Source organism: Pangasianodon hypophthalmus, chromosome 24, assembly GCF_027358585.1.
Source record: "Pangasianodon hypophthalmus isolate fPanHyp1 chromosome 24, fPanHyp1.pri, whole genome shotgun sequence".
NCBI lineage: Eukaryota > Metazoa > Chordata > Actinopteri > Siluriformes > Pangasiidae > Pangasianodon > Pangasianodon hypophthalmus.
Window position 1 is genome coordinate 11432744 of NC_069733.1, and position 22849 is coordinate 11455592.

Sequence of the window (22849 nt, forward strand, 5' to 3'; positions counted from 1 at the left end):
AACCATTACAAATTCTGTAAGTTTCTATTGCTTTTTTTTCATCAGAATTATTAATAACCTATATCAATTACTTAATTAATCTTGATTCATTCTATTACCAATATTATAACCTTATCAAAACAAACAAACAAACAAAAAAACAATAGAAACTTATAGAATTTGTAATGGTTTTAATGGTTATAATGGGAATTGTTCCAACTCTGCATGTTTAAATTGTGTATATTGCAAATGTTATTACTTTTGAGGTGCTATTTACAAGTCCATTTACTGCAACCCTAAAATAATAATAATAATAATAATAATAAAAGTGAGTCTCATTTACTGGAGTTTATTTTTGCTCATCAAAATGCATTTTATAATTAAGGCATCAGTAATATATATACTGTATCAGTTAATGTGAAACTAGCTGCTCTACTTAACTATTAACTGATAAAATGTGTTTTTTTCTGGTTTCCTTTGTGAGGATGAAGAGAACAGGAACAGTCAAGGAAGCCATTTTAAATGGATGTTGATGTACTAATGAAGTGGCCATTTAGTGGCCCTACATCATTTCTTTAATTTGTTTTAGGGTTATTTATGGTAAATTTTACTTGTTGGTAAGTATATGTAAGAAAAAGTAGAAGAAAAAGAAAATAACTCATCCCCAGCATCCTGGCTCATGAGCAGGAGCTATGCACTACTTCACAGCTGTAAGTTTTCTCTCTGTGTTTTAAAAGAAAACCGTTAAAAAGCTACAGGCTGCCACCTCGAGCTGCATACTATTTATTTAACATACTATGTAGTACGGTAGTGTTTGTGCTCATTCTGTCTCTAGCGTACATTTCATATTGGATTAAATAACCGTAAACACAACAGTCTAACAAACTGAAGCGAAATTCTGACAGCTGTGTATCATTTAAACCCTGCAACTGTTTCCTGCCGTCTGTGAATTCCAGCACTTTCGGCGGAGCACTCAAAGTGTCCATGAGGAGAAAATCCCGCCCCAAAATACACAAACCATTAAATTGATGTGCTCTTTGACCAATCACAGAGCAAGGCAACCCGTACTTCCTGTTCTGTTACCAAATCAGAAATAGAAACATATTAAAAAAATAATAAAACTTCAACATGTCAGGAAAAAAAACAGAAAGGAGGATATGAACTATTAGGACTCATATTTCTGAAGCTGAAATAATGAACTAGATTCAGTTATTGAATTTTGACTCTCAGAAGGTAAATGAGTCTTATACTGTTTTTCTTTGGCAGTAAGAAAAAAGTGCGCATAGGAGGCTAGTCAGCTCTCAGGCTTGCATGCTAACCTAACTGTACAGATGCAGCTAACCAGCTCCACTGCTAGCTTTAGCTTGTTGCTACTGGTAGTAATGGGTAGAGTGGACACGGAGCTATGTAGCTAGCAACGTCTGGCTGAGAACTTTGGCAGGAATTTGGCCTTTTCAGTAAACACCTACTGTAAATAGGAAAACGATAGTTATATTTTAATACACAAGACTGCTTTTGGTTGCATTTAAAGCGCTATTTATATAGTTATACACACATACAGATAGCGTTTTGGAAACTTTTTGCCAGATTTAACCAAACTGCAATGGCGTTAAAGAAGGCGCACAGTGTGGGGCGGGGAAGCCATGATCAACTCTGCCCGAGAATAATGCCCAGCTTCTCGCTGTGAAACTGTCCCTCTGCTACAGCTCCGAGCAAACTTACTGACATTTATTTTTACTTTTTATTTATATATGTATTTATGTATTTATTTATTTAATTTTTTTTTAGAAAAGTAGTATGTATGTAAGTGGCTACTTTTCTCAAAGTTTCCGTTAACGGGTGTGTTATTTTGGTTAGAGCGAAAAAACAAAACAAAACAACAACAAGCTCATGTGTCAGCTGCTCTGGGACAGTGTGCCGTTTCATCTTCCACACATAAGCTTTGGTGTGAAAAGAATATTATACATTTTTTTCGAAAAAAAAAAAAAGTGATATACATAAGTCACACGTATTAGAAATGCATATTAATATGTGTCCTATGAGTGCATTAATTAACATTAATTAACATTAATTAAAGCACTCATAGGATTTGGATGGAAAGATTATCCTGTGAATTGTAACTTTGAGCAACATTATTATTATTATTATTATTATTATTATTATTATTAGAATATTTGGAATGTGCCCTTAAGCCCTGGTGTGTTGATCAGCAGTGTTGTCAGTCCAGCAGAAGATCCAGGAAATGTCAGATCAGTTGCACTGCAATGTTAATTTCATGCTTTATCTAGATATAACAGCCTAGACATATTGGATGATCTCCTCCAGCAATGGTTCTCAAAGTGACATCTGTGGTTTATTTATTTAGTTACAGTTGTGTAAATTACAACCTATCAAGTTATATTTATTAATGAATTCTTAGAGTTTATTTGCGTGTGTGACTGGTCACTTGAATCAAGTAGGTTTCATCCAGACCTCAACAGACCATTAATAATGTTAAATTGGAACTCATACGTTCTGTCCATGGACATTTCAGGAATAATAGGCTATGAGGTTCTAATAAATGGAAATAAATAAATAAAATATTATTTAAAAAATGTTCATTGAATCGATCTGTACTAAGGCGATCTCTGGAATTTATCTTGCAGTTCAGGAGGTCCTGAGCTACGAAAAGTTTGAGCTCCCATGTCCATACAGATGCTGGAAACTCTGTAAAATGCATGATTTCGGATCTTGTGTTTTCATTTTTCTAAATGGTCTAGAAAATCAGAATTACTGACTGTCATTGCTAGGGGTGTAATGATCCGATGAATGAAATGAATAGTGATTATACTTGATTATAAATTGACAATTTTGAAAAAGGACAAGCAAGTGTTGTGTAAAAATAATTCATGTTTTAAAACTGATGTGTAAATAATTTAATAGGCTCGCAAAGTGATTTGCCCGTATTGTATTATATTGTAGCAGATTCAGTAATATTGTCAAATATCCAATCGTTGCCATAGGAATCGAAATCGTATCATATCGTGTGGAAGCCTGAGGTTTACATCCCTACTTGTTACACCTACATTCAAACACACAGAAACTATAATGCAAGTTCTGCAAGATTATATTGTAAAAGGTGAAATAGCCTACAAATGCATTATAAGACTTTGGAGCATTAAAATAAAATAATGCAAATTTCAAACTGACTGCTAGCAGAACATTAACCAATAATCTAGCAGTGTTTCAGTCATGTGATCTATACTGAGCATACCCACCCTGTGTGTGGGTCTGTGAGTCTCACTACACACTGACAAGCTTGACTTTCACTTTAGAAAATATGTACAAACCCTGTGGACAAAATAAAAAATTTTGACAAGACCAAAATGAAAACACCTTAAGGGAATCACCATGTTCCCTTGATATAGTATTTATCTACAGATTTCTCTTTTTAGTCCATGTATTCTTGTGTCCCGTGAGTGTATAGCATATTTACATAACATTTGCCCTCCGTTAAGCCTTTGTTTTTTTTTATTAACAGCATGAAACTTGACTAAATTTCTAAAATGAAAATGAAATGATAAATACATCAATTTTTATATGAATGGAATTATGTGTGGGTCATTTTGACAAGGTGAAATAACAAGTTTAAAATGGAGTACAAATCCCACAAAAGTATAAAATATGACAAATATAAATATGATGTAAATATGAAGGAAGAATTTTCAGTGCTTACCTTTTTTTTTAAATTGTGTAGAGCTTGTCTGTCTGTTTCTAATAATAGTGTCATCATACTTTTTCTTTTTAAAGAAGGGACACAGGTATTGTTAGAGTGTTTGAATTAATATTTCTGAAGTTTGAAACTAGATTGAAACATGAACTAAAATGTGACTTGGTGTTTAAATCCCATCATATCAAATTATTTCTCATATATATCTTAGCCACTATTAACATTAATGCAGAGAGGACTGAAATGACTGAATAGGGTGATGCCAGTTTTACAAAAGAGTTGTCATTTACAGTAACTTGGTTTATGGCATCCCATTCAATCCCACCTCAAAGCACGCCTTGGTTGTTGCAGACTGTGTCTGTCTATTTATGTAACATTTGTATATCATGTATGTAACATGTGAATAACACATACTTTTGTTTTAGTGTCTATAATTTTTTTTGTCGTGTCCATAGGTTCACACCTGACAAATGTCCACCCCAACTGATCCGTCAGTCGGAATGTCCCACCCTGGTCCTTCCCCTGGCGCTGGCCTTTCCCCTGGGCCCATTTTAGGCCCCAGTCCCGGACCAGGCCCCTCTCCAGGCTCTGTCCACAGCATGATGGGCCCGAGCCCAGGACCTCCCAACGTACCTCATGGCATGCAGGGCCAGGGGTCAGGAGACTATCCTCAGGAGGGCATGCATCCCATGCACAAAGTAGGCAGACTACAGAGATGAGTCATAAGATGAATTTTTGAATAGTCATAAGAGTAAAATATATCTTGGCTATATTTATTTTCTGACTCATTTCAGCCCATGGAAGGAATGCATGACAAGGGCATGGGAGACGAAATGCACTATGGGCAGATCAAAGGTGTTGGCATGAGATCCCTCCACAGTGGCATGGGCCCACCACAGAGTCCAATGGATCAGCACAGCCAAGGTTTGTTTTAGTGGCTATATACAATCACCGGCAGCTGTAACAGGAATTTTGAACCTCTGCTCAATGCAATTATCTGATTAACCAATAATGTAGCATACAGATACAGGTCAAGCGCTTAAGTTAACTGGACTGACTTTGACCATGGCCTGGTTGCTGTGCCAGACAGGTTGGTTTGTCTCTAGTATTTACATGGAATGTTTCGAAAAACAACAAACATCCAGTGAGGAGCTCTGCAGCCTTGCTGATGAGAGAGGTCAGAGTAGAACGGTCAGACTGCTTCTGTCCAACAGGAAGCCTACAGTAACTCAGATTATCACTCTTTACAACTGTACTGAGCAGAAAAGCAGCTCAGAACGCATGTCAAGCCTTGAGGTGGATGGGCTACATCAGCAGAAGACCACATAAGGTTCTGCTCCTGTCAGTCAAGAACAGGAATCTGAGGCTACGTTAGACACCTGATCACCAAAACTGGACAGTTAAGAATGAGAAAAAGCAGAACCCGTGTAATTAATCTCTTAAACTCCTAGGAGGTGTCACCAGGTCCAGATTTACATTCCTCACCCTAGTAACTACAAACCTTCCCTTTTAGTTTATTTTAATTTCCTCAAGTATTTATATGACCCTAGATGAATTCATAGTGTTCAGGTCCAGATTATGTGCCTAGAGCTATGAGGGAAATGTTGTATTAATTCATTGTCTGTGGCATACCTTTAATGATAAGAGCGAAAATGATTAATAATCAGTTTCATTAAACTGTAAGTGGTTTTTTAATATTTCTGTGTCAGTGGGGTAGTCAGGTGTAAGATGTCACTGGAAATCAATAATTGGGACTATGATAAAGATGTAGAATTCAGACCCATGTGCACACGCACACACACAATAGCAGTCCTAAATGTAACACATAGATCTAGCCAACGTTGATACACCTGCATAAATTACGTCTCAACATCGTCATATGCAGCTCAGTTGCTAATTGGGAACATGTCGTCATTGATCACTGTTAAAGTGTGGTCTTAATGTTCTGCCTTGTATACTGTAGATTTAGATAAGTTGGAATATTTATTCAGTTGCTGAATATAGTCATTCATGTGCTACTGGCTAAGCAACACTTCAGATAGGTAATATCAATTAATTACATGAGGACAGTTGTGTCAAGTGACCTTGCGATGAATCTGCTTATCACATGGCGAGAGTGTGGAGATTAAATAAAGCATCACCAGGTGCCTGTCTTACAACACTGATGGATTTAAATCACACTGGATATTCTCAATTTGCAAACAAGCTCATTGTCTGTGTTTGTACTATCTTGGGTATATCTGACCTCCCATCACTGTCCTTCAGGGAAAGTATACCTTGGCCACCACCTTTCAAGCATACCATCTAAAATTTTTTACTAGTCTTCTTCTGTACAGCCACAGATCATTTGTCATTGCTTGGGGGCCTTCATGGGTAATTTATTTTTGTAATCAGCAGACAATATGTACCTAAAGTCAGTTAGACAGATTTAGTTAAGGTAATCTCTAGTGGCACTTACAAAACATCTTTTGTCTTGATATACCCTTAGCTAGGAACTGCTGTGGATAAAAATAATGATAATAGGTGTAGTCTCAGGAAATATCCCTTTGACCTTAACATGACAATCAAAATGATGTGGATGATAATTTCTTCATATATATATATATATATATATATATATATATGTGTATATATATATATATATATATATATATATATATATATATATATACATATATATACACACACACATATATATGTATATGTATGTATGTATGTATGTGTGTGTATATATATATATACATATATATATATATATATATATATATATATATGTGCGCTAATCCTTTTTTCTAGGATACATGTCACCTCACCCTTCCCCAATGGGCTCTGTACCTGAGCACGTATCAAGCCCCATGTCTGGAGGGGGTCCTACCCCACCTCAGATGTCCCAGGCTCAGTCAGGCCCCATGATGCAGATGGACCAGCAGGGCCGTGGCCACACGGCCTTCAGCCCTGTTCAACTGCAGCAGCTCCGTGCTCAGATACTTGCTTACAAGATCCTGGGCCGTGGACAGCCTCTGCCTGAGAACCTGCAACTGGCTGTACAGGGCAAGAGGAGCCTTCCCACAATGCAGCAGCAGCAGCAGCAGCAGCCTGTCAACACTGGACCTTACAACAGGCCTCCAGGTGTGTACTGGGATTTGTAGTATTGAGGATTATTAAGAAACCACAGTACAAGCCACATGTATGCCATGTGTATCAGTTACTTTTAAACATTTTAAAACCATACATAGAAATTAATTCTTTTTGAATCCTGTAACATTATCAGTCAGTACATAATTTATTTATCCAGTTATTTATATAGTTATAATATCTAAATGAAGTAGTAATACATATTTTATGGGTTTACCATCTACAATTTTTCAATCCTTGTCTATCATCTGACAACCTTAATCACCATCATAGCAAATCAAATGTCCATCATCATTTTTTGGAAATAGCACCATTTAATTTCTGCTATAACATAAATATAGCATCTTAAACTAATTTAACCTCTTCTTAGTTTATTGAAAACAATAAATCAGTTGAATTTTATGTTTTTATGTTTTTTGTATATGTTTTTTCTGCGAAGGCATTATGTTTGTGGGTTGTCTGTCCGTGTGTCCGTCCGAATTTCTCATTACCACAGTGTCTCGAGAACGAGTGGTTGAATGTTTGTAGGATTTATATGGAATTATCATTCTAACCAGCAGATGAAATGATTAGATTTTGGAATTGATCCAAACAGGATCAAGGTCACAGCAAAGTCAAATGTCTGAAATAGTTTCTACAGTAGCTACAAGAAGGCCTAGACTAGTTGGTTGCAAAAGCATCCTCGTCGACTTGTTTTAGAAATATATGTACTACTTTTTAGGTCAAGTCTAGTTTTTGAAGCAAATTTATATCTGTAGCCAAATAAACAATTGTAAATAAATACTTTTACTGCCATTTACACTCAAGGCCTGCCTGCATTGATTAACATGATCTAATCCAATTAATTGTGGTATAAGATTTGAATAAAATGACAATGTGCTACAATTTAATTGTATTACATGGGATTCATTGGTCTGTATAAATCCTAACACGCTTCATTAAATCTCCATCACATTAGATGGAGCTTTTTGAATAATGCGTGTTGATCATATTGCATCTTTTTTGCAAAACACAAGTCCAGAATCATGTTTTATGTATTACAGTAACCTTAAAGCACATCCATTAGGTGGTACTACTGGGTAATTTGCTTACTAATATCTGAGGTTAAATGATATAGTATTTTAATGCACTCATGGAAGAATTAGTGAGTTCTTTTTAAAATTCACCTGCTGTGTGAGATTTATTCCACTGAAATAGTTCTTTACTTTTTAACATTTTCTTTTCCATCTTTGATTGTGTTGTCTTCACAGCTATGTCTGTGCCCCATGGAAGCCCTGCGTCTGGCTCATGTTCCACTCCAGGCATGCAGACACACACTCCAAGCACTGGGCCAAAACCATGGACAGAAGGTGAATCTGGGATGCTCTTCAATCTTACACACTCTTCCTTTGAACAGAGACTTTCTCCTCACAGTGGAATTCTCTTTGTTTACTGCTGTCTGATGTTGCCTTAGAAGGTGCCAAACATGATACTGTTTTGAACAACCCTTTAAAATGTATGCAGTGCTTTAAACTTGTTTCCTACATCTTTGCAATAGTTTTGAGAAACCTGTAATGTCTGGCCAAACCTCTAGACAGTCTCCTGAAATAGGTAGCAAAGATTTCAGTGCCAAAAAGTCAGTTGACCTGAAGAAGTAGGTTCAAGTCAAAATGCTAGATGCTTCTGACAAAATTAGTACCAACAATAGTAAGTAGTACCAATGCTTATTTCAGATCAAGGTCATGAGCTCTACACTGATCATCAGAATGATCCTTGTGCCCCTGGGTTATAAACCCAGCAATATATTTCAGCAGACTGAATTGTGTTCTTGAAAAAACACTGTAGCAGAGCTGATAAACACATGGAACAGCTGATGGTAGTTCAGCGACTCTAGTTTCCTGAACATGAACCACCTTGACTTCTGTAGCAGATCCTCTGTTGTTTCTTAGTTGATCACATGCATTTATGTAAATTATTTAGTTGAAGAGTTTTCGCTTTCATAGATTTGTTTCCTTTTATTAACCTTTCTGGTCTGATTAATGAACTGATAACATAGCATGTTTAAAAATGTTGACAATGGAAATGTTTAAAGACAAATGGACATTTGTTCTACCCATGTCAAATTCAGGACAGGTGTCTCTTCTGTAAAGAGTCCATGGCATGAGTCAAACGCAACTACGCAACGAAACATAACTAAACAAATTGTCTTATTTATAGATAAACTAATCATAAACTTGTTAGCATTGCAAGATAACAGATGTTGCCATTCAGTCATGTTATTTGCAAATGTGGATCTTTGTATGCAACGGATTTTATGTAACTGGATCTTTACAAAGTTTACAACTTTACAATGTTAATTTAGTAGCCCTGGGCAAGAGACTAATGGCAGGTTGTAAATGTGCTAAAGCAGTCTAGTCGGTATCAACAACGACAATATCAAAATCCAAATCCATAAACACTGAATACAAAGACATTCAGAAAAACAAAAATTGCAACAAAAGACAATCAGTTGAAGAATAAGTGCAGGGAAAAGCCTTCTGCTGAAGAAATACAGTGGTGTGTAATGTTTGGAGTGGAGGGGGAAGCTCCTTCTTTTACTAAGGAGTCAGGACACTAAAGCAACATCATCTTTCCTTCATAAAAAAGGAAATTGAACTTTTAAAAAAAAAAAAGTTGCATTCAGGCCCTAGGGTTTTAATGAGACCACAGAATCTTGTTTTTCTGACCTGAGGTCCTTAAGGTGCCCTTTGCAAACATCATAGTGAGGCTTTCTTTTTACTAGACTACTATAAAAGCCTGATTGATGGAGAGCTGCAGAGATGGTTGTCCTTCTAGCAGGTTCTCCCACCTCTGCACAGGACTTCTGCAGTTCTATCAGAGAGAAATTTGGGTTTTTGCTCACCTCCCTGACTAAAACCTTCTGCCACTTCTTAGTGTGGTTGTGTAAGCAGCTCTAGGAAGAGTTCAGAACTTCATTCGTTTAAGAACGGTGCACCTTTGGGACCTTCAAAGCAAAGCTTTACCCATTCTCACATCTGTGCCTGTAAACAGTCTTGTCTTGGAGGTCTTTGGATGGTTCCTTTGATAGTTCATGGTTTCCTGATAGTTTATCTCGCTTCCATTGTGTAACAGCTTCTTCATCACTGATTTTAGGTCAAGGTGCTGAGGCCCCTAGCGGCTCCCAGAAGCTCCCTGTGCCAGCCCCTAGTGGCAGGCCCTCTCCCGCTCCTCCTCAGGCTCCTACAGCTGCTCAGGCCATGCCCAGCACATCTCTCACACCACAGTCCCAATCACAACCCCAAACCCAGCAGCCCCAGCAGCAACAGGGCCCTGGGCAGACCTCACTCATTATCCAGCTCCAGCAGAAGCAGAACCGCATCACACCCATCCAGAAACCACAGGGCCTGGACCCAGGGGAGCTTCTGCAGGAACGAGAGTACAGGTACAAAATACAGACTCCATAGTGCCATGGCTGTTGGTCAGTTAGTTACAGTTTGTGAAAACAGTTTTTCCTTCATTTATTCCTCCAACCATTAAAGAGCAAAAGTTTTTAAAAATGTTAAAGTTTTTATTTCCTGAATGTGCGCTGTAATTGTTATTTATTGTGTAGTCCAGGCTTTTTAAATTACACTGCCTGTGACTCTCATAACTGTTATTCATCCACTGGAGCGTGGAGCATGTCTCCATGAGTGGGTAAATATGCCGTATAAATTGTTTATGGACTGTTAGATTATTATAGACACATTACCATTGTGAAAGTTAAAATACATTTTTTGCCTGATGTCAAACTGATGATTAACTTAGTATGTGCGAAGCTGCTTTCTGCATGTCAGGTTTAAAAGGAGCATTTATTAAAGTGCTGTCAATTATAACGTCTCAGTGAGCTTTTAATTTCACTAGTACAATAGGCAGTCATCTCAGATTCAAACCAAAATGTCGAGCAAACATTGCTCAATAAAGTATTCCACAAAACAGTCAAAGACTTTCTGCCATTATGTTCAGGCATGCAAGGACTTCATTTAGTGGACAAGTATTTCAGCTATGGCAATGACCAAAATACACATCACTATCTTTTATGGGAAAATAAATAATAAGGAGCGTCTTTCTTTTGTTGACCCAGTGATTATATTAAGGTGTCGAGTGGCTGTTGAAGTAGAAGGTGTAGGGGGTGACAACAGGAAAAGAGCCCGCTGGAGTTGCTTGTTTATGGAGTAAATGGCCAAGCAGTGTAAAAAGACGGGTAGACATAGCAGCTCTGCAACTTTCCTAGTTTTCTTTTACAAACCTGTCTGACACAGATATCATGAACCTGTAATTTTTTCTTTAACTGAATAATAAATTTCTGCATTTATTATGTGAAGCAGCTGGCTCCTGACAAGACAAGCAGTCAATCAGAAGTCAAATTATATTTTTCTATACCCCAGACAATAATTGTTTACTTTGGTATACACAACACTAAACATAGTCATTTAGTCTTCATATTTTGACAGGTTGACATATTTTGGCAGGGATTTTATGCGCCCACAAATCCAGTTACAAAATTTGTTTTGAGCATCTCACTCAGGTGGAGCATTAAATGTCACCACCAAAATTCACACACACACACACACACACACACACCGCTTACACACCTGTATGTTACGAGTATTAGAAAAGCCTGTACAGCAAGAGCTTCAGTTAATGTAATCATTAACATCAAACTTCAGAACAGGGAAAAAATTGTGATCTCCATCACTTTGACCGTTGCATGTTTATCTTCAGTGGTCCAGTTTCAGTGTCCACTGCAAACTCAGATTCCTGTTTATGCTTTTCTGCTCGTCAAGGTTGTCAAGAGTAGCTGTTTGAGTTACCGTAGTCTTCCTGTCAGCTTGAACCAGTCTGGCTTTTCTCCTCTTATGTTCACCAGTCGGGATAAAGTTTTGATTGATTAAAATGACCTAAATCACTGTTTGAGACGTGATGATAGCTGTGTAGTGTAAAGTATTGTTTGTTTTGTGCATTACAAAACCTTAAACTTTATTTCTTCATTAACAGGTTGCAGGCCAGGATTGCTCATAGAATTCAAGAGCTGGAGAATCTCCCTGGTTCTTTGCCTCCTGACCTGAGAACTAAAGCAACAGTCGAGCTGAAGGCCTTAAGACTTCTCAATTTTCAACGGCAGGTAAAGAAGATAGTGTTTGAAAGGAACCTCTGTGGTGTCATTAGGAATGCTTAGCCGATTGTAAGCAGTTTTTTGGCCAATTAAATGGTGATACTTGTGCATTTCACTGGAGTACCAGAACTGAAAGAGTACCAGCCAAGCATGAACAGGAGGGATGGAGAGATGAAGCGACTGGAACACACACTTACTACATTATAATTTATTTGAAAAATCATCCCAGTGTAGTTTGACGTATGATACATGCCTAATTTGCTTAGTATCTATCAATTAGCTTAGTGTACTCCAGCCCTGTATGTTCTGATGCTTTACCAGTTGTATTTGCCTTCATTCAGTTTATAAAGGTCTAAATCACTGGATAAGTTGTTTTGGCACACTCATACGTGCAGTGGAGCACTCCTTAAGGACAGTGTTAGAGTGGGGAATCAGATAATTAGATTTTTGGTGGGCTAGTGTGGTTCCTTGACTGTTAAAGGGGTTGATAAACTCAAACATTTTGTAAACTGATCACCAGTTAGGCTGATATTGCTGCAGTGTGGGTTGTGTAATATGATATCTGTCTCAGTGCCTCATACTAGAGAGGATTTGAGTAGAGATAGAGATAAAATATGACTGGGTCGTAGGAGGCTGAATCACATAAACCCTACCCTTCCAGTAAAACGAGCCAGTCACCTTGTTAGTTAAAACGTTGCCAGGAAATGTCTGGTCTAACAGATTCCCACATGAACACATGCAGAGATATAGGGTACTTTGCTCTTTTACTTATAGAGAACTGCACGGTAGCTGGCCTTTGGCTGGTATTTCATCCAAATGCCACACATTTACAACATTTTTGTCAGTTTTTCACAGCAATTTTAAATCTGTGTTTCAAAGGTCATCTTGTCAATCCATTTCTGCTATCTGGTATCTGCCACCTACTTAAATGAGGATTTACTCCCCGTTCGAGTAGATAGGAGAATGGTCTTGTTTGACTGAAATTAGTTGCTGTACAGCATTGCCAAGATAGCTGCCTAGTGGACAGACATTGCTAGAATGACCCTTATATTCTTAGACACACTGCTGAGTATGGTCAAGTGAATTTTTTGTATGTTGGTACTGTTTCAGGCTACTTTGTATTTATGAAAGTGGCGTTGCTGAGGATGTTCTTTGCTTTATCCCACATATAAACACAGAAATGCACAAATGAACATGAAACCAAGTATTTGTAGTAATTAGAGTAAATCAGCAGCCCTTCCTGAAGAAGGATGTTAAAGCCCAAATGGTCAGCTAATAAGTATTGTATAGTGTAAAGAGGATAATTTGGAGCTGGGTGGTATTTTCATGTTGGAAGCATAAACAGGTGAAAGAAATAGGGTACAGGTTAATCAGCAGAAGAATTTTGAATTGCTGAAGAAGAGAATTCAGCAATCAGTGGGGGTACAGTGACTTTTGTTATATTTAACCTGAAAAAAGCCTTGCCCAGCTTTGCACTGTGGTAAATAAATTAGATTTTTAGATAAAAGTAACTCAACACTGATTTTTATGGTTAAGCTGCCAAGCTCCACTTTTGACTTTATTTACAATGTTTTAATTAATCTTTATGCAAGGTTTTGGGTATAACTATGTGCCAGTTTGTTTTGTTGATCTGTAGACAACTGTATCAAATGCCTGCGTTCATTGTTCATTAGCTTGTACAAAATATACCCACCTTTTCCCCTCTCTAATTGCTGTGTGCCAGTGTGCATCATATCACTCTGGCTGAAATAACATGCCACTCCATCTTATGAAGTGTTCCAGGATGTCCATTAGGGGGAGCTCTTACTGCATTTAGACACTGCCTCTTGTAACCCGTTCTATACTGGGTCTCTACTAAGTTTGAAGAACAAAATTAGCACAAAATTAGAACACTTAGGACTTTTTATAACCTTTGAATTGGGTTTAGAATTGAAATTTATACTGATGCAAAGCGTATTATTAACCTTGACTCACAGCACTACCCTCATTATTCCCTCAGCTGCGGCAGGACGTTGTGGCCTGCATGCGCAGAGATACCACTTTGGAGACAGCGCTGAATTCCAAGGCCTACAAGCGCAGTAAGAGGCAAACACTGAGAGAGGCGCGTATGACAGAGAAGCTGGAAAAACAGCAGAAAATTGAACAGGAGAGAAAGCGGCGTCAGAAACATCAGGTATCTTCTCACCATATAAAAACCCGTGCCTGAATTTCAACCTGCATGTTCTGTTCACTACGTTTACGTTTATACAACTGACAGAAACTTTTATCCAAAGCAACTTACAGCTGAGTTGAACTGAGCCACAGTTGCGTCATTGCCCCACAACTTTGCCCCAAATGTTACTATTAACCTATTAACCCATGCTATTTCTTTTGATTTTTTTTTCCTGATATGATTGTAACATTTCTATTAATACACCAGTGTATGTTCACTTCAGTAATCAATATAATACATGTTCATGGAAATGGATACACAACACAAGTATAAATAAGTGCAAATAAGAAAAAAGGCCTAGTAACTTGATCATAATATTATAGTATAAATATGACTTATGTTCTTTAAAACTTTTTATAAGTACATTAGAATTTAAATTTATATTAGTACATTAACTTAATATAAGTACATTAGAATTAAATTTAAGTTGACATGAACATGACATAAAGATTAAAAAAAAAAAAAACCAAAGGGATTGTCACGCATATTCATGTGTTTGCACCAACATCTTTTTCAGAAAACAGTAGATGCTCTTAATGGTCATACATGTACGTTTTTTTTTTTTTTTTTTCAGGAATACCTTAACAGCATCCTCCAGCATGCTAAAGACTTCAAGGAGTATCACCGCTCGATCTCTGGAAAGATCCAGAAGTTGTCCAAGGCTGTGGCCACATGGCATACCAACACAGAGAGAGAGCAGAAGAAGGAGACAGAAAGAATCGAGAAAGAGAGGATGAGAAGGCTAATGGTTTGTTGGTTTGGAACATTTATGCAGAACCATATTTCCAGGAACGTCTGAAGAACATCCAAGAGACATTTATCGTTAAATATCTGTTTTTACCTAGGCAGAGGATGAAGAGGGCTACAGGAAGCTGATTGACCAGAAGAAGGACAAACGTCTAGCCTACCTGCTCCAGCAGACTGATGAGTATGTGGCCAACCTCACTACCTTGGTCTATGAACACAAGGCTGCCCAGGCTGCCAAGGAAAAAAAGAAGAGAAAGAAGAAGAAGAAGGTGGATGGACACGTGATTTAGCCTTTATAAAAACAGATTAACTTGTGTGTTTTTGTACAGTTATGCTGTAATGCAGGGATGGACGAATGATAAATTTATTAGTTAGGCCACTGGACAAGTCAGTTCTCCACAGTGCTCCCAGTCCCATGGTTTGGTTGCCTTAAAATCTAAGTGACTAGGCAGTGGAAGCTAATGTAATGTAATAACATATGGCCAGCTAATTGCATGCAATTAATACAGACTAAGGGAAATGAAGGAATAAATGACACGTTGAACATATTAATATTCCTTATTCTCTCATGATGAAGTTTTTAACATAGCGCATCATGTTTGTGCTCTCTACAAAACGTCACCAAATCATTGGCAAATGTTTCAGGTATGAGTTGCAGTGTTTTCACATAAATAAAAACATTTGAATTTGTTTAACTGCAATGTTTCTGCATGTGGTGCTAGCGGGAGAGTTATAGTTTTGCACTGCAGTTTATTTTGCTTCGTTTCGCCAGTGTTTCCACATACCTACATGTTCCTGAATTTGAATGCACACTAAATAATCCACCTAGTATAAATTGTTCTTCTATCAGTCAGATCATGCCTCTGCTGGTGTGTGTAGTGCAGCGGGTGGTGGGATTCTGAGATATATACTATAGTTACAGCATTAAAAAGTGCACTATGTTTAAACTTACCAATTGAAACTTTATTTTTAGCGTTTATTTTCTTTCTCTAGTCGTTAAATGTACATGTCCTCTGGGCAACTATGAATAAAAACTAAGAGCCCAGACACAAAATCTGCTTGTCTGGGCTAGTGATTTGTCCACTCCTGTAATACAGATAATGGCATTGCAAAAATTGGCAAAAAAAAGGTGCTGTTTTTTCCTTCCTCTATTAAATGTATTTTTCTCCGGTCACTGAATCCCTTTAGAAGGAAGATGGGGATACTGAGGCACTTGGAGCAATTGGACCTGATGGGGAGGTGAGTGAAATCCATGCAGAGACAGGCTGCTAATCTATTACTATTGTACAGCTGCAGTTATCAGCAGTCAGATATACACTACAAATGCTGTTGTGTCTTGATTCCCACAGCCCATTGATGAGAGCAGTCAGATGAGTGAACTCCCAGTCAAAGTCATTCAGACTGAGACAGGGAAGGTACTACAGGGCACAGATGCTCCCAAGTCTAGCCAACTGGAGGCCTGGCTTGAGATGAATCCTGGGTAAAATTCTCCTTTCCCACGACGTTTTTTTTTTTTTTTTTTTTTTTTTGTGCATGTTTTGGATTTGTTAAAATAACCAAGGATTCAGTGTAATTCAGCGTATAGAATTATACATATCTAATATCCATCCATTTCTGTATTATTTTTGTGTATGCGTTTGACTTTTATCTCCTCAACAGATTGTGTCTGCCTCTTTGACTGTGTTATTGCATAGAACTCAAACATTTGAACTGCACAAAGTAAAGAAAGTGGTTAATTTGTGGACAGAGAGATATTTATATTTGTGGATATAAACAAAGAAGGCTCAGAGTACACAAGCCCAAGTACTTATCTGTCATATATACCCTTCTCAACACAGCTATGAAGTGGCCCCGAGGTCAGACAGTGAAGAGAGTGGTTCAGAGTTTGAAGAGGAGGTCAGCATTGTCTTTTTTTCTTCCTCTCATTAAGTCTTAACTTTCAAATGTGCGAGTGAGTCATCCACACACAGGCGCACACCACACACACACCACAAACACACACACGTATCCTTTTGTCTGCTTTTCAGCAAAGTCACCCGTTGGCGCACTTTTCAGTCCATTCATCTCTAAAAAAAAAAACAAAACAAAAAAAGCTTAGTTTAAGCCTAGTTGCTTAGCTTTTTCCTTTCTCGTCGTGATGTTCATCAAGCTAATAGGATGCCCTGACATTATTTCCTTTTCTTGACTCCTCAGGATGAAGAGGAAGTGGTCTCCCGGGCAGAATCGGAAGAAAAGAAAATGATTGATCCCAATAGTGATGAGGTGTCTGAAAGAGCAGCAAAGCACATCATAGAGTATGCAACCTATTTTTACATCAAAGCTGAAAAAACAGGACTTATTCTTTCATAATGGCTGTCTGCTGATTTTCTCTTTTACGCGCTATGCTGTGTCTTTTTATTCTTTGTTCTGTTATACCCACCGTGGATTACAATGATTTGTCTGTTCATTGTGTGTTGAGACAAGTACAGTATAGGCAGAGCAATAAGCTATTTTTATCAATTAAATAGTACAGGATGTGAGCTCACACTTCCTATTCTTTTCCTCTGTAGGTCTGCCAAGCAAGATGTGGATGATGAGTACAGTGTCCAGGCAGGACAGACCAGTTCACAGTCTTACTACGGAGTAGCCCATGCTGTTATTGAGAAGGTGGAGAAGCAGTCATCCTTACTGGTCAATGGCACACTCAAGCAATACCAGGTGAAATGCATGCAGAGCATTTTAACAACCAATAACCGGCCAAATACTCTGAATGCTGTTTGGCTCAAAACTGATTTTTATTGATATGCAAATATAAAGAATAGCAGAGAACTGACCACAATGCAGAAAAGTCTCTGTTATGTACATGGTGTTGATGGACGCTTAAATTGTTTAAAATTTCATTTTACAAATTAGAGGTCTTAAGTACTTTAAATTTATGTTAAATTTAAAAATACCTGGTCTTCAATTGTGTGATACAATCATTCCAAATTAATGCTTGTTATCAGCAGATTTTAAACCTAATCTCCGTTTACTGCATTTGTAATGTATGGGCAGTTACCATGGACAATATTAATAAGACAAATTTACACCAGATGCAGTAAGAACACTTTGTGAGCACCACAGCGGTATTGCATCTGTCTTCATAATGAATATGGGTTTTAAAATACATTTACACCACTAAGACAAGGTAGGCGGCCCACACTGTAATCGCCCTCCAATATTTTTCAATTTACACTGGAAGCAATCACACATGCATCAGTGTAGACAGAGTATAAACTGTAATTGTTTCTTGCAGTCCATAATTATGAATATATACTATGTTGCCACTGTATATGAATACAGTTTGTTAAGCCAGTGACATTTTTACACCTCGGCACAGTGGCAGTTAGAACCGCCACAAAGAATTTTAACCAACATGAGGGCAAGCGCTGCTGCAGTAGGACTACAGGCTGAAATGTATTGTTTATATCTTGGGTACAACTGCACAATAGTGCATAATTTTGCTTTTGATTGCGTATGGCATATAACATAGGCTAAATAATTCTTATACGAGTTTTTGTTTTAGGAAGCATATGTAAATGCCCTTCTAACATTTATGGAAAGTATCATAGAAACAGGGCATTTTTTCCATTCTTTTCTAAATACCTGGAAATGTGAATTATTATGTTTTGCATACATTTTTGCAAATTTGTTCTTAATTTACATTTGAAGTGGCATCAAAACCTACAGACAGCCCGTACCAAATCCTTTAATAATCTGTGTCACAGGATGAACTCAGGTCCTAAGACAGTATAGGCTGGCCCAGGGTGTGGGAATATCTTAACTCATTTTATTTTCTTTATTTGAGGTACAATAAGTAAAGAAAGAAGGAAAGCAAACATCAGATAACCCACAGCTTTTCAGCAGTTATATACTTTGCTGTTGGAACTGTCTTAGTAGGTATACACAAGCTTCTTTTGTGATTGCCAACAACGTGCTGAGCTGAAATAAGGAATAAATTGACAACATAGGAACCAGGAGCAGGTTTGCAAAATCAGCCAGTTACCTCTGAATGCCACATCCTTGATCTATCTTATATTTGATAACACCTCTGAGGGCTACAGCCTGGTTTGGGATTTATCTGTAGATTTAGAGAACATTATTTTCTTTTCTTATCATCTCTTCTCCTGATCGTTTAAGTACCTCCCTGATTGGAATGTAAGATTTGTAGGGGCTTTAAGATTTAAAGAAGGCTTGGCAAGGCATATTGTAGAGATAACTAGTTTCAACAAATTCAATGATTTTAGTAAACAAATGCTTCAAGAAGTCATTTCTGTCGTTAGTGGAGCTGAGATTCGAGTTGAACTCTTTCGATAAACTGCCAAAAATGGATTATGCTTGTTTTTGACTGTTTGTTACTGAATTTCAGATCTATAGTTTGATTTCTGTATCTTCATAGCAATTCTATGAAGACCAGGCAAAAAAAAAAAAGCTAGGAATGTTTTGCGAAAGTGATTTTTTTTCATGTTCTGCAATTGAGCATTATAAAATATATGTACCTGAACAATTTAAAGAAAAATAAGTATGTATTAATTAGTGTAATATTATATGAGCTAACAATTATATTAGCAAAAAAATAACACTTGTTTATCCTTCCTGGTTAGATCCAGGGGCTGGAGTGGATGGTGTCCCTGTACAACAATAACCTAAATGGCATTCTGGCGGATGAGATGGGGCTGGGGAAGACCATCCAAACCATTGCCCTCATCACATACCTAATGGAACACAAGAGACTTAATGGTCCTTATCTGATCATCGTGCCGTTGTCGTAAGTTACGTGCAGACAGACTATGCTTAGTTAACACACAAAGGCACTACAAATGACATAATAAGGGATATAATGAAGGCCAGATGATTTTACTGGCCTATTAAATATTAACACAGTGTTAATGGGCAAAACAAATAACTATTGATTCCTCTGTGGTAAACAATCCTGCTCACTTCTTCACTTACATGGTTTTCCCCAACCTGTTATCTCCCAGGTTAAGTACTAGAAGAATAAAGTCAATAGAGCACACGATTTATGTATGTAGCATTTAAATAAGCACTTATTTTTAATCAGCTTTTTACTATTGTCTATAGCAGAGGTCTTCAGTCTTATCTGAAAAGGGTAGTTGATTGGACACCAAGATGAACTGATTTATGTGGAGTGGAGTCAGGTGTGGCTCCTGCCTGGTGTCATAAGTTGGAGGCGAAGGTGGTTGCAAATGAACTTAGAAGATTTATTAATGAGGCTGGCAAACAAATCCAAAACAATGTTCAAGAAACGTGGTCCAAAAAAAAACAGCAAAGGATCAGGTTATTATCAAATATCAATATCAGGGCAAAATCCAAAATCACAAAGCAGAGCAAGGTCAAAACCAGAATAGAAATACACAAAAATCAAGGCTTGGCAAGTTCAGGTAGGTACACACCGAGTGTTACTTTGCGAAGGGGGTGTGGAAATGGAGTCCTTATATACTGCGTGGTAGCGTGACGTAGCGTGCTCTCGCCTGACATCAGTGCTCGACCCAATGACTGTACTATATGTGAGTCAACAGCATGGCACCATTCACTCCCATTGTGTTTTTGAAGAGTTTTTGGGGTTGAAGTGGGAGTCTCCATCTTGTGAAAATTGGAGCCAGAGTCTGCGAAATAGAGACCTAGGAGCCAAAGAATGCACAGTAGATACGGCCGGGCAGGCAGTGGGTCTACCTCTCATCTGCCCATATTAGTGATGGACACTATGTGAACATGCACGATATTACCTGAAGTGCAACTTAAGATGGCGCGTTGGCTTAACTCAAAGTGGCCAGTATAGCGTTATTAATTAATATATAAAATTCTAAATTGTAGTTGTACGATTTTCGCAGCTATATTGATTTTAAAGCTTTGAGTTATGACTGACTGAGCTACCATTTGCTATATAGCTGACAGTATCCATCATTTTAATCAAATTAATGTAAGTATAAGTAGCTAATGTAACATATCAACTAAAAATATAAACAGCAGTCAACATTTACATGCTTCTCTCCATGATTTTCATCTAGCTCTGTATAGAGAAGTGCAGTATTGTATTCTCCGCTTGTTCTGTCGGTGGAGTGTTTTCATATACAGTATACTGAATTGACAATTTATTAAAATTAAAATTGAGTAAGTAAGTTTATTTATGTGGGAAAAGGTCTTTGCTAAACTAAAGCCTACTGTGAGACCAGTTTTCTTACTCCCAAAAATGTACTTTTGTAATGAAATTACTTTAGTCAGTTTTCGTTTATGGATCATTTCCAGTCTATTATAGTGCTGGAGAGTTGCCATACAGCAAAAACTCTGAGACAGGCAAGCTGTGAGCAGAAACTCAAAAATAAACTCTGTATAATGGATGACAGTAGAGAGAGATTCAAGCTGTTATATTCAGCTGTATAAACTCAGAGAAATAGAGATGTTCACAGCATGAGAATTTTCTAAATGACTAAATCTACATGCAGAAAAATCCTACCCCTTAATAATCACACATTGTTCTTATCATTTGTATCTGAACAGTTTTATAAACGAGCAGATCAAGTCTGAATCACTATTATCCAAAAGAGTTTTGCTAAGAAAGAACATGTTTCTGCTTTAAGATGGCTGCTACCACACTTTTTGTCAGCTATGCAATGTACATTTGTTCATATTTATAGATAGCAATGCACCGGTCGGTGTCCGAAAAAACAAAATTGCAATTATGCAATTATGTCTCTCACTTATTAGCCCCATAGTTGCAGTGCAAAAACTAGCAAATAAGTAAATTTCAGACACCAAGCGTGTTGGTATGTTGGCAGTTGCACAGATAATTTTCAAGTGATTAATTGATTATTTTTCTCTTTTTTTATAGGACTTTGTCCAACTGGGTTTATGAACTTGACAAGTGGGCCCCATCCATTGTGAAAATTGCTTACAAGGTCTGATTTTGCTGTAAATATAAGCTAACAGTCAGGGCATAACAAATAAGTGGTTCTCTTTAAAGTCATTATGGGAAATGCCTTAGTCATTGCTATGCTGAGGATGGCCTCTGGTGCCCAAACGGAATTTGATTAAAGCTGAAGAGATTACATCTTGTTCTTGTCTAACTGCCTATGGATTTATTATCTCAGGCAAGAATCCCCATACCATTGTCAAGCCCATAGCCAAGAGGGCTGTGAAGCCTTCTCAATCACAGGCTTCACAGGTAATGGAAGTGAAATCTCCTGATTTCATGAAGAGGTGCTTGCTTGCATGCTTTAAAGAAATCCCAAGAAAGATGAATTGGTTGCCATTTTTATCGCAGCGCCAGCATTCCTGGCTAGCAAAGTGGGGAGCCTCCTTTCTTTATAAAATGAAAGGCTGCCTGCATTACCCGTTTTCTCTAAATCTGTGAAGGGTTAATCCGGGATAGATGTAAGTGACTTGGAGGAGCTTGAGTTCTCCAGAGCATCTACTTGATGTATTTTTCCTCATGTGTATCAGAAGATATATAAATCTTCAATCCAGGCAGTTAGAGTGCTTAATTCCACTTCTCTCCTGACAGGCAGTCAGGAGAGAAGTGCTTAATTCCACTTCTCTCCTGACTGCCTGTCAAGCAGAATTATTACATTCAGTAGACAACTAGATCTACGTCCCAACTGTTATCCTGAGAATGTCTGTCTGTTATCAGAGAACTGGGGTTATGCAAATAAAGTAACTAGTTATTAATTTATTATTTGTCTATATATATATTTATTTATTGTTATGAAAGGGCATGCCATCCATGCGGAGGTCACTGGTGCCTCAACTTCGTAGCGGGAAGTTCAACGTCCTCATAACCACCTATGAGTACATCATCAAGGACAAACACATTCTCGCTAAAGTAAGAGCATGCCATGTGTTAACACACAAACAGTTCGTTTTATTTTTAGTAAGATACTTTATTCTGGTAAAAAAAAAA

The 22849-nt window shown here is 37.6% G+C and overlaps 1 protein-coding gene across 1 annotated transcript in view; it reads left to right on the top strand.

Moving 5' to 3' along the window:
- Nucleotides 1-1065: 1065 nt before the first annotated feature.
- The window catches only part of smarca2 (SWI/SNF related, matrix associated, actin dependent regulator of chromatin, subfamily a, member 2), a 39615-nt gene continuing 17831 nt past the window's right edge, over nt 1066-22849 (top strand). The window contains exons 1-18 of the mRNA XM_026931061.3: nt 1066-1212; nt 4144-4386; nt 4483-4612; nt 6485-6817; nt 8074-8172; nt 9956-10244; nt 11837-11963; nt 13954-14127; nt 14741-14914; nt 15012-15182; nt 16102-16152; nt 16263-16393; nt 16752-16809; nt 17107-17207; nt 17463-17610; nt 19536-19699; nt 21782-21848; nt 22661-22771. Of these exons, the coding sequence (XP_026786862.3) occupies nt 4159-4386; nt 4483-4612; nt 6485-6817; nt 8074-8172; nt 9956-10244; nt 11837-11963; nt 13954-14127; nt 14741-14914; nt 15012-15182; nt 16102-16152; nt 16263-16393; nt 16752-16809; nt 17107-17207; nt 17463-17610; nt 19536-19699; nt 21782-21848; nt 22661-22771 (2556 nt within the window). The 5' untranslated portion in view covers nt 1066-1212; nt 4144-4158. The remainder of the gene's footprint in view (nt 1213-4143; nt 4387-4482; nt 4613-6484; nt 6818-8073; nt 8173-9955; nt 10245-11836; nt 11964-13953; nt 14128-14740; nt 14915-15011; nt 15183-16101; nt 16153-16262; nt 16394-16751; nt 16810-17106; nt 17208-17462; nt 17611-19535; nt 19700-21781; nt 21849-22660; nt 22772-22849) is intronic.